Genomic DNA, 12,730 nt, shown 5'->3' with positions numbered 1-12,730 from the left:
TGTTCTTACATGAAATTAGAAAAAAAATCCAAATATTTTCACTTAAAAAAATAAATGCTCTCAGACCCACAGTCACAAGCATAGAACCTTAAACAATCAGGAACTCTACAAGCTTTCTCCTTGACTACCAATAAGCACAATGGCAGAATAATCACAGCCATTATTGGCCCATAGGGCTTAGAGAACTAAGAGAGTTCACAGAATGATGTCGCCTGGAGTCAGGAAGACCCAAGTGCAGATCCTGACATTTATTAACTATGGGACCCTGGGTGAGACACTTCACCTCTCTCACTATAAGAGCACCTTGTTCATACAGAAACAGACATGCAAACTCATAGATGTTATGCTGATGCATAACACAGGTTAAGATATAGAACAAATGCACAAACATGCATTGCAAAAATACATATCCCACCTGTGATACACATGCATCTGTGGGTGTGAAGCCTTGTAGGATACCTGCCATGCACATCATATACATGTGTACACACATGTAACATGTATGAAGGTGTGCATCTACACAGTACATATATCTTTAAAGGATTATAACAATGCTCATGATGCTGCTTCTGACTGTCCCAGACACCACATTTTATAAAGGAGGGTAACCAAGCCCCAGACAGGGCAGGAATCTTATCTAAGTTGCTCACAACCCTCCAGATCCTAGACTTGATTCATGGCTTCTTGAGTCCTCATGTCCCCAAACCCAACAGGACAGGGCAGGCACATTGAGGCTCATCAAGGCTCTCCTGGGGGTATAGTCCAGGCAGAGGATATTTTAATAATGAGGCAAATAAGGATCTGAGAGGTGCTACCGGCTTAGCAGCTGCCCCAAACACCTTGGGCTGTGCCCTTCTGGTACCCTAGGGGCCCTGGAGAACCTGGAATTGCTCAGGACACTGTCAATGGAAGGGGACATAGCAAAGGTTACCTGGGCCTTTGGGTGGCTGGAATACCGGGCTCTCTAAGGACCTGATGCTCTGAAGGACGGAAGCAATAGAAGTCGAACTTAACATGTTCGGGTCTGTGAGCTTTGTGGCCTTGGCTCTGGGAAACACAGACTTATGAGAAATATCTTCGAGGTGCTGAATCGAAAAAGGGGGAAATTCCACATTGCTAAGAGTCTTTGTGTAAATCGAGCTTATCTTGTAAGTTCTCCCCGACCCTCTCTTAAAAGGCACTGGCAAGATGCAAGAAGGCCCCTTGTCTTCTCTTGATTTCAGGTCTGGCTTGAGAGCTGTTGTCTGTTCAGGCAGCTGGTCTTCTTGGGAACTGAAACATCGGCTCCGCAGCAAGTGTCCAGCTGGCAGGGGGTTCCCCAGGCTGATGTTAGAGATAGGAGTCATATGTCTCCTTCCTTTCTGAATGCTGAAGCCTTCCACAAAGAGGTTTGTGCCAGTGAATGGGGGCAGCTCCACAGCAGGCTGGGGAGAGACAAAAGCCAACCTAAGAAAAACCAACCTTACTTGCCAGTGAGGACAACCACAACTGAGGAGAGTATCTACAATGTGGGACTTGCTAGCTTGACCTCTGTCATGGAAAGATATGGAGGTGGGGCGGCTAGGTGGTGCAGTGGATAAAGCACCGGCCCTGGAGTCAGGAGTACCTGGGTTCAAATCCGGTCTCAGACACTTAATAATTACCTAGCTGTGTGGCCTTGGGCAAGCCACTTAACCCCATTGCCTTGCAAAAACCTAAAAAAAGAAAAAAAAAGATATGGCGGTGCCAAGGGGAGAGAGAGAGAGAGAGAGAGAGAGAGAGAGAGAGAGAGAGAGGTGGGGGGGGAGACAGAGATAGAGACACAAAGACAGAGAGAGAGAGAGAGAGAGAGAGAGAGCAAGAGAGCCAGCCCTCAGGGGATACCAGCCAGAATCCTCTCATCCCTAAAAAAGAGGACAAGGTACCAGCTTTTTTCCTGCCAGCTGTGGGAGATGGCTAGGCCTTTGAAGGAAGATACACGTGTCTCCTCCTTGCAGGTTGCCCTCCCCATATGCCTACATCTTTCCCTAGATTTATATAGCTGTGTCTTGTAGACAGGCAGAGAAAAGACCTTTCTTCACCCTGGCCCAAGAGACTTGGGGCAGCTGCTCTCCTAAGGACAGATTTAATCCAGTAACTAATAATAAGTATATAATAATAAGAGCTCTTCCAGCTCTGACATCTCAGACTTCTCCTTCATCAGATCTTTAACATACAAAGTCCTGGGCTGGGTGAAGTCTCTGCCCTCATGCATTTTACAATCTGTCAGGAAATGCAGGTGCCTAACCAGGCAATGGCACTCATAATGAGTTGACTTTTCTATGGTGTCTTTACATTATCTTTATTAGATCCTCCTACCCCTAGGAGGCAGGACCACAGGTCACACACACTCTTCCAAGGCCTAATGTACAAGAGACCTGCAAACCCATGAAGGCTCAATGAAAGAAGCAGCTTCAGCCTGGGCTTAGAGGGCTGGATACCTGGTGAGGACCTGTAATTCAGGAAAGTAGGGAGTGGCTTTGGGAAAATGAAAAGCCCAATTTGTTCAGAGTGGGTAGGCTCTCAGTGAATTCCAGCCTAAAGACATCAGACTCCATTCCGCTTCCCAAAGCCATTCTGAATGACCTAGATCTTAGCACAACTTGCAAGGGCCCTCCAGGGGGATAAAGGGGCCCTCTCCAGAGATCGTCAAGCTGACATCTGGCCAGTGCAGAATCCTACAGCTTACTTGTCTCCACAGAAGTTCAAAGTTGCCGATATCGCAGTTCCGGTCGGTCTTTCGGTCAACGACAACCTTGATGGTGTCCTCTTGTACTTGAGCACAAAGCTGAGCTGTGACGGGAGTGGATGGGAACATGGTGGGACTGGAGTTAATCTCGATGAGCCATGGCTTGAAATCCTTGCCGAGGATGAAGTCGGCACCATAGAGCTCAAAACTGTTTTTGCGAGCCTCTACGTGGTCCTGGGCTACCTTCATGGTGTGGGTGATGGCCTTCTTCATGGATGGGTAGATGATGTTGTGCCAGACATGGCCACGACCCCGCTTCTGTAAGTACTCCTGGAATTTGGTGCTGGTCCACATGTTGTAACAAGGGAGAAGAGGGCTTCTGTCCTTGGCATTCTTAAAGTGCTTCTGAATGGAGTTATTACAAAGATGGATGGCGCTGAAAAGAACACACAAGGTTAGTGGTCAGTACCATGGCCTCCAGGGCCAGTCCACCTGCCCTCTGCCCTAGCCTGTCTCTTGGTTCCACCCCCGCCCCAGCAGCACTTCAGTTCTGACAAGGCCTGTTCTTGGACCATCCTTGTTCTCAAGAGCCCAAGGAGGCTACCACCATAACTTTGATGAGGGATTGCAGAGATTTTGCTCTCACTGTCACAGCTAATTCACAAAGACCTTCCTAAAGCAAACCCAGACCACCAGCTTCCCTTCCCTAGGTCACAGGCAACCATAGATGGATCTACTCCATCTGAGGGGAGAGGCAGATGGCACCCAGCAGGCCTTCCCTTATAGCTTCCTCTGCCAGCTACTTTCCTGCCAGCTTAGCACCCTATGGAGCTACTCTTCAGACCACTGGTAGCAGAGAAGTCAGGAATGGTCAGGAAGCTAGTTGTCAGATTATTGACTGGAAGTAAAAACAAGGTCTGTCTCTTCAATCCCAAAGAGTACAGGTTTGTGGCCTTCTTGCAACCAGTAAAATAAGCTCCCAAATTTCAGTTCCACACCCCCCCCCCCATCAAAGTTCACCTGAGGCCCTCCCAAGGAGGGAGATTTCGCCTACCTCATATGGGCAACCTGAGGGGACAACATCTCAATCAATTCTGACTGAAAGATCAGAGTACTGTCTACAACCCTACAACACAGCTATTCTCAGGGAGATTAACTTTACAAATCAACTAGCCAACCACCCTCATTATCTACTCTATGTTGTACACCTGGGCACTCTTCTCCCCAGATATCTATGGTAACCCCCCCCCAACATACACACACACACTTTTTAAATACTTAAATTTATGAGATGACTTCAAAGAAGGAAATTCAAAGAGAAAGGTCTGATGGAAGCTTCTGTCAATACGATAGGACACTCATGAGTAATGAAGAATGTAGAAACCACTCTAGTCACCCTTTCTAAACATTGCCACACCACCAGAAATGGATTTTATGTAGGGGTCTGACATTCACAATAAAAACAGATTTTACAAATGCAAATGATGAGGATTCAGACCAACTTGCAATGTAAATGATATAAAGTGTATAAACTCCTAATCGTGTGTCAAAGGTATCCTAGACATCAGAAAAACCAACTAGAGGCTATGGAGGCATCTCTTGAATGGGTATGTTCAAATATTTATGGAGGACCTACTAGGAACAGGGAAGCCATTTCTTTTTTTTTTTTTGAGTAGCTTTTTTAAATTTATTTTTTATTAAAGATAATATTTGAGTTTTACAATGGTCCCCCCAATCTTACTTCCCTCTCCCCACCCCACCCCACAGAAAGCAATCTGTCAGTCTTTACTTTGTTTCCATATTGTACATTGATCCAAATTGAGTGTGATGAGAGAGAAATCATATCCTTAAGGAAGAGACAAGAAGTCTAAGAGGTAACAAGATCAGACAATAAGATATTTGGGGTTTTTTTCCCCTAAATTAAAGGGAATAGTCCTTGAACTGTGTTCAAACTCCACAGCTCTTTATCTGTCTACAGATGGCACTCTGCTTTGCAGACAGTCCAAAATTGTTCCCGATTGTTGCACTGATGGAATGAGCGAGTACATCAAGGTTGAACATCACCCTCATGTTGCTGTTAGGATGTACAGTGTTTTTCTGGTTCTGCTCATCTCACTCAGCATCAGTTCATGCAAATCCCTCCAGTCCCTCCTGGTTTCTAATAGAACAATAGTGTTCCATGACATACATAGACCATAGTTTGCTAAGCCAGTCCCCAACTAAAGGACATTTACTTGATTTCCAATTCTTTGCCACCACATACAGAGCTGCTATAAATATTTTTGTACAAGTGATGATTTTACCCTTTTTCATCATCTCTTCAGGGTGTAGACCTAGTAGTGGTATTGCTGGGTCAAAGGGTATGCACATTTTTGTTGCCCTTTGGGCATAGTTCCAAATAGCTCTCCAGAAAAGTTGGATGAGTTCACAGCTCCACCAACAGTGTAATAGTGTCCCAGATTTCCCACAACCCTTCCAACAATTATCATTATCCTTTCTAGTCATATTGGCCAATCTGAGAGGTGTGAGGTGGTACCTCAGAGAAGCTTTAATTTGCATTTCTCTAATAATTAATGATTTAGAGCAATTTTTCATATGGCTATGGATTACTTTGATCTCTTCATCTGTAAATTGCCCTTTGCATATCCTTTGACCATTTGTCAATTGGGGAATGACTTTTTGTTTTAAAAATATGACTCAGTTCTCTGTATATTTTAGAAATGAGTCCTTTGTCAGAATCATTAGTTGTAAAGATTGTTTCCCAATTTACCACATTTCTTTTGATCTTAGGGAAGCCATTTCTTAAAATGATAGTCCCTGCCTTCAAGAAACTGAGTCTTCTTGGATCAGGGTAGAGCTATGACTTGGTTACAGATAAGCAGAAGATGAGGTAGAGTGGGTAGATGTGGTGGTGGTGGGGAGATAAGAGAGAGGAAGGGAAAGGAGTTCCAGGGAAAGAGTCAAGAGAAACTCCAAGGTGGGAAAATTTTCCTTTGGGGAGATTGGAGAAGATTTAGTATATTCTATGGAAGAGTATTCTGGAAATTAGAGAAAAGAGGGAACTCTAGAACCGTCTGGGAACAGAGATGGGAACTAACTTGGAAGCAGGATGGTACAGTGGCTCTGGGAGTCACAAGATCTGGGATCAAATCTGGCCTCTGATGCTGACTACATGCTTCAGTTTCTGAGGGGGCTGGGCTAGGATGGCTGTGGAGCATGGAAGGTATCATAAGAAGGAAGAAGGATGGAAAGATAAGATAGAAAAGGACTATAGGGAGTGACTAAGGGTCATGAATGGTAGTCTATGTGCCTAAAGATGAGTCTTTGAGTCTATTAGTTCTGGGTCAAATAGCCCCAAATATCCTGATCAACCCTAGCTTTGGTCCATTGCAGAATGGACCCTTCCCCCTGAATTGGTCCCTTCCTATGGTGCTTGGGGCCCAAGATTTGAGTGGGGAGGTCAAAGCATCCATATGGGTGAAAAGGTCTATCTATAAACATCTATTCCACCTGTGGGTTCATATATGTCAAACACTGAAGTAGAGAGAGAGAGAGAGACAGAGCTGCCCGTCATGCTGTCAGGAAGTTTGGGTTCCTCTCCTAACTCACTGTGTTACGTAAAACCCCAGACCCTCTCTGAATCTGACTTCTTGTTTACAAAGTAAATGATCAGAAAGGTTCTTTCCTATTATGAAACTCAAAATCCCCCTCACACACACACACACTCCCACTCCCATGGGAAAGGCAGGAAAGAATGTGTCAGAATCTAGGGCAGTCCTTGATGGGGCTGGTCTTCCTCTTAATCTTGTGGATTGACTAGACAGAGGGCCTAAGGCCTTTGCCCTGCACCCACCCTGCCCAGTCTGTGCCCAAAGCTCCCTCTTTTGTCCATCTCCCCAAGTCAGATGCTGGGACCTCCCGAGGCTTGGAGCAGAGAGGGAACACAAAAGAGAAAGACAGAGCTGGGCTTTTAGATGCCTCTCACTACACTCCAATTTGGAAAGCATTGCCACAGAACCCCCAGGGCATTCCACGGACTGACTCAACAGTTCTCAAAAACTGTGGCCCAGGCAAGGAGGGACCAAGGCTTGCTACTGGTCTTCCCAAAAGAAGGGAACCCTCCACTGACGCCTTCCTGCTCACCTGCTGAAGCAATCCATCATCAACTGTTGGAAATGTAGGGACAGGCAGGCAAGGAAGCTATGGAAGAATGGATGGAATGTCCTTATAGTAGGTGGCACCATGGCCTTTCCTCTAGGGGAACTTACCTGTCCAGACTGTCTAAGGAGAACCGCTGAGTTGAGAACCTCAAATAACTTTCTTTGTAGAACCAGATAGTCAGGGGATTCCAATCCGTGACAAGGAACCATTGTCTAATATCAAATTTGGTGTCATAAATCAACAGGGGTGTCTCAATGTATTTTTGGACCACCCACTTATTATCTTTGGAAGGAATATTATCAGATGTCACAAGCTTCATAATTTCTTCCACTTTGTCCATACATATGATGTCTGAAAGGAAACAACATCTCACTAAGGTCAAACACCAATGGTAACCAGGGAGACTAGCCCTCCCAGCTCCAACATACCCTCCTTAGTTTGAAAGCCAGGCAAGATGCCGTCCCTCCTTCCCTTTCCAATGAGGGAAACACAGGATGGCCCAAGAGGCATCACCATCACCCAACTCATGGTAGTGAGCCTGCTGATCACAAAGACCCAGACAAGGAAAAGGATCCTCCTCTTGTTTCAGTGGATAAAGAGGGGATGGGAGGAATTATAGTGGAGGAAGAAACTATCTCTTTTTTTTAATCTTCCCTCCATCATCATCCCTTCTTTCCCATGGATCAATAGTCTCTTCCTTGCCAAATGTCTTCTATTTTTATACCTGTTCAATCCTCCTTTTCCCTTCTTATTTTGATGCCATCCCTCTCCTGCCCTTCGTTGCAAATCCCTACCTTCTCCTTAAACCCCCACCAGTCTACGCAAATGTTCTCTCAAAGGTTGCTGAGACTTCCTAACCACTAGATCCAAAGGGTTTGCGGTATATTTTTGTCCTCTTCCTCTTTGGCCCTAATGGAGCTCTGAATCCATTGGCCCCTTTTGCTGGAACCTCTCAGCTTCCACTTACTCTGGGTTCTCCTCCTCCTTCCAAACCCTCCCGACTCCTCATCCTGCTCCTGACCTTGGTCAGGGAGATTCCCAGCAACCTCTCTTCCTTGGTAATCTCATTCATTCCCACACCTTCAACCAACCAATCAATCGATTGATCAAGTGTTTATTAAGCAGTGACTATGAGCCAGGTCCTGGAGCTACAAGGGTGAAACACAATCAATCCCCCCTCTCATGGAGCTGGCACCTTCAGCTTTTTGCTCCAGACCTGTTTCCCCTGGGTCCTTCCCCTTCACCACCAACTCAACATGTTCCTAGCAGACCTCAGCATGTTTCCCCTCCAAAACACCACCATTCACTCTCCAGTGCCCTCAAGGGTCTAAATAATGAATTAGGCTAGGGGCGGCTAGGTGGCACAGTGGATAAGCACCGGCCTTGGAGTCAGGAGTACCCGAGTTCAAATCCGGTCTCAGACAATAATTAGCTAGCTGTATGGCCTTGGGCAAGCCACTTAACCCCATTGCTTAGCAAAAAAACTAATAATAATAATAATAATAATAATAATAATAATGATCATGATGATGATTGATGATGATGATGATGAACTAGGCTCCTCGGCCAAATCTTTCCAGGCCACTCCAACCTGCTGTCTATTCTTTTCCTGTTACATCCCCTCCATGCCCTTCTTCTCTCTGGACTCTGGTCACCCTCTGGATGAGTGCCCCTATACGTTTGGTCAGACTGCTCTTGGTCCCCTCACCTTACAAACTCAACTAGAATTCTTCCTCCAACTCCACGTAGCCCATTTGTTTTATCTTCTTTATTACACAACACTGTTGCATAATATTACATAATACCCCTTATCACATGTTGTATCTGGGTTCAAGGTCTTTTGTCTCTTGAGGGGGGAAGAAGCAAGTTTTATTTATATCTTGTATCACTTCCACAAAGCAAGTTTTAAAAAAAAAGTTATTGTTGCAATCTGTAGACCCGATCCCTAACTTCACTGACCCCTGTGACTGTGATGTGCCCACAGAACAAGCCCAGGGAAGACCAGGCAGTGGGGACAGCATCATATATACCCAGAGGTGGTTTTCCATGACAACCAAGTGGGGCAATGAACAAAGTGTAGCCCCAGGAGTCTGGAAGATTAGAGTTCAAATCCTGCCTCAGTCTCTTACTAGAGTGACTCTGGGGCAAGTCACATAACCTCTGTCTGCCTCAGTTTTCTCATCTGTAAAATGGGGATAATAACCACACCGGAGGTATTGGGAGGCTCAAAACGAGAATCCCACCTGCATAAATGAAGAGAGTCCAACTAATAAACATTATTATTATCTCTATTTTAGCAAACATAGTTAAGTGATTTGCCCCAGATGACTCAGTTACAAAGTGTCTGAGGTCACATTAAGTCCAGTGTTTTGTGCACTGTCATTATCTTACAAAAGCCTTTTAGATTAGAAGCAACTTACCTAAAGACTAATGATATATATAAAACTCAGGTCATTATGACTTCTCTAACTTCCCTAACTCATACCCCAGCAAAGAGAGGAAAGTTATGTGAACATTTGAGAGGAGCTGCGTTCACTTAAAGCCTGCTATGACAGAGATGCTTAAAAAAGATTGAGTAACTGGCTAATTTTCAAACTTTGAAGGGATTTTTTTCAATGGCTACATTTGGATGGGTGCATGGTAAAGCATCTGAATGGGCTTGACCATCTTAGTGGACCCTACTCAATGGACTGTAACTAGGCTGACATGGAAAAAGTCCCAGACCTGGAGGTCAGAAGAATTCAGTTCTCATCTTTTCTATTAACCTGCTGAGACATATTGGGTGAAGTCTCCCTGCTCTGTGACTTAGTTTCCCTACCTGAAAAATGCAGAAGTGGAAAGAGAAGGAGAGGCAGAACCCAGTCCTCCTGATTCCTACCTGATTCCCAAAGTGAGAACGACTTACAGATTGGGCAAGTTCCATGCGAGGGTCCTTACCTCTGCCTCGAGATTTGGCGCCTGGTTTTAAGATCCAGATGTTTCTCATGCCATCAATTTCAAACTGGGGATTTGCTGATGTAATTTTATTCAGAATACTCTGACATTGGTAAAAGTAACTCTTTGAGTTGGGAATACAAGCATAGCCACTAAAAACAAAAAGCAAGAAAATCTGGTTAGAATTCATGTATGTCATTTTCCCACAAAATCTTCATTTTGAGGAACCCTCAAGGAAAATAGGGTAGGAGGTGACTGAAGTTTCCCAGCAAACACTCTCAGATTCATCTTGTGAAAATCAAGTGACACTGCCCTGGGCTTGGGGTAGGGCATGGGGTGAACTGTGATAGGACATGCTTGGAAATCCCAGGAAGACAAACTGTCCCTCTGGGGTTCTCCTGCTTCTGGACAGTCTTGGTCCAGAATTTCCATCAGACTTTTGAAACCCAATTAAAATGTGGCTTCCTCCAGGCAGATTTCCTGATTTGACCCCATTTTACTGACCAAGTTATATCACATCTATATCTGCCTCTTCTGTGCCACCCACCCTCCATGAGTTTATAAGCTCCAGAAGGGCAAGAACTGGGCCGTTAACTGTTGGCTCTGGTTGACAGCTAGAGCTACTCCATTCTTCCTAAGAATAGAGACTAGAGCAAAAAGGGAGAGTTCTCTGATTGATTGATTGACTGAGTTGGGGTCCAGTTCTCCTAGGAAGAGCATATCACCTCCACAACCACTAAGATCCTACCAAGAGATCAAATCCCCAGCCCCCAGTGCCACCAAGATGCCTCCAGAAGCTCATATCTCTCCCTCTCATAGACAGTGAACTTCCTGAGAACAAGATCTGTTTTCCCCTTATGTCCCCAGAATGCATCACAGTGTCTGGGAAACAGTAGGTACTTCATAAATGACAGGGATTGATACCTCCCCATTAGATAAAGCACTATTCATAAGAAGAGAGAATCAATTTACTATAGAAGGCAGCAGTTTCAAAGTGTCAGTTACTCAAGGAGAGCAAAGATACCATGGAACAGAGCAGCTTGCTCAGGAGGGTTTCATGCAAGAGGTGAAGAGAGGGAGAAGAGAGGGAGAAGTATGTCAGGCTTCAAGTGGAGGGGACACATTAAAAATATGAGCACGATTCTACAAGGACAAATTCATAATACTCGATAGCAGTGGATGGGAATGGTAGACAAGACCATGGATCTGGCCAAGGTAGGAATTGAGGGGATATGTCAACAGATCTGGGGTTTCCTTCATGGCAGCACCAAACCCACAATGTGGGTTTCAGCCCACCCTAAGCAGCTCCTGCCCACGTCCTCTCATGAGTCATTCAAGGGGTGTCCACCCAGTGTGTCACCCTTTCTGTCTGTTGGCCCTGTGGAAGCTCCTTCTTTCTGGAGTTCTTCAAGTGGCATCTGGACAGACATTTGTTGGCATTATTTTTCTAATTGGGGGACCAGGTCATCTAGGTTCAATGTGATTGGTGTGCCTTTTTCCTAGTCATCTGACTTCCTGCTATCATTCTTCCCCCCTTTCTCCAAAGCAGATTGTCCACATAGCACCTACTACTAGGCTAAGCTCTTTTCAAATACTATCTCATTTGCTTTTCACAACCATTCTAGCAGGTAAGAGGGAAACATTATTATTATCTCTATCTTAGCAAACAGAGTTAAGTGATTTGCCCCAGAAGACTCAGTTACCAAGTGTCTGAGGTCACATTAAGTCCAGTGTTTTGTGCACTTTCATTACCTTACAAAAGCCTTTTAGATTAGAAGCATTTACTTAAAGACTAATGATATACAAAACTCAGGTCATTATGACTTCTCTCTGTTCCTCACCTCCATCACCTCCCATCTCCAAGCTTTTATATTGACCACTTATCTGCCTGGTATGCCCTCCCTCCTCAACTCCAACTCATTACACCCCTCACTTCCTTCAAGAAAAGCTTAGGTAACATGTTCTATACTGTCTTTGTTGATCCCTTCAAATTGGTTAGTGCCCTCCTTCTCTAACAACATTACATTTTATTCCTTATATAATATATACACACAAAGACATTGCCTTCCTCAAAAGGTAGGAGCTCTTTGGTATGATAGATAATACTACTTTTTTGTTTTTGGATCCCCAGTTCTTAGTATATTGCTAAATGGTATACTTAGTAAGAAGGTATTTAATAATTGTTGGTTGATTGAGGCCAAGAAGACACATCTGCTTTCTTGGTGACATTTAAGACTTGCCAATCTCCTCTGTGGATCATAAGATGATGCTTTTTCCTCAGGTTAGATGTACAATCCATGGGAAGAATTATGGACTTCTCCATCATTAGAGGTCCTTTTTCCTTCCTACGATGTCTCTTATCCATTCACTTTTCAATGTCTCTGTCCTAATATCCCTGGTTAGAATGGTAATTGAAGTAAAATTTGAAGGGTGACACCATCTAATCCAAAGACTAAACCAAAAGTGTGTATGAAGGGAAAGTTGCAAGCAAACTATTGCATGCATTTCATTTAAGAACTATGTTTTATGCACAAAGGGGACATACATATCAATGGATATTGTGAGAAATAATTCATCTGAACCCCTATTCCATTCCAGTTAGTAAAATCAATTTGATACAATTCTATAGAAGAAGTGATTATAGGTTCTGTATGTTAGGCAGAGAGTGGTAGGTTCTAAGTTCACTTTATTTAATCACAGGAAGTAAACTAGAAGCCCTACATCCTTGTTTTTCCTTATCATAATGACCTAGTATGGCAGAGGCAACTCAGTTACACAGAAAGTCCTGCAATTTATTTCTATACTTTTGGACTTCTCTTTCTTGTCCAATATGAATACATAGTCAGTTGATCACTTTAATCAGTGGAAATGGGCCATCCAACCTGTGACCCTGCAGACATAACCATTTTTGCTTATTTGAGTGTCATA

General features: G+C 44.2%; 1 protein-coding gene across 7 annotated transcripts in view; it reads right to left on the bottom strand.

Annotated features, from left to right (window-relative positions):
* Window positions 1-12,730, bottom strand: part of TTLL8 (tubulin tyrosine ligase like 8) — a 78,566-nt gene that overhangs the window by 5,910 nt on the left and 59,926 nt on the right. For all 7 annotated transcript variants that reach the window (XM_074227231.1, XM_074227230.1, XM_074227234.1 and 4 more), the window contains 4 exons: window positions 9,806-9,954; window positions 6,976-7,219; window positions 2,708-3,143; window positions 932-1,424 (listed from right to left, as the gene is read on the bottom strand). In XM_074227231.1, coding sequence (XP_074083332.1) covers window positions 932-1,424; window positions 2,708-3,143; window positions 6,976-7,219; window positions 9,806-9,954 — 1,322 coding nt within the window. The remainder of the gene's footprint in view (window positions 1-931; window positions 1,425-2,707; window positions 3,144-6,975; window positions 7,220-9,805; window positions 9,955-12,730) is intronic.

The sequence above is a fragment of the Macrotis lagotis genome, chromosome 2 (genome assembly GCF_037893015.1).
Source record: "Macrotis lagotis isolate mMagLag1 chromosome 2, bilby.v1.9.chrom.fasta, whole genome shotgun sequence".
Classification (NCBI taxonomy): domain Eukaryota; kingdom Metazoa; phylum Chordata; class Mammalia; order Peramelemorphia; family Peramelidae; genus Macrotis; species Macrotis lagotis.
The sequence above is the reverse complement of the archived record's forward strand: the minus strand, read 5'-3'. Positions and strand labels throughout refer to the sequence as shown.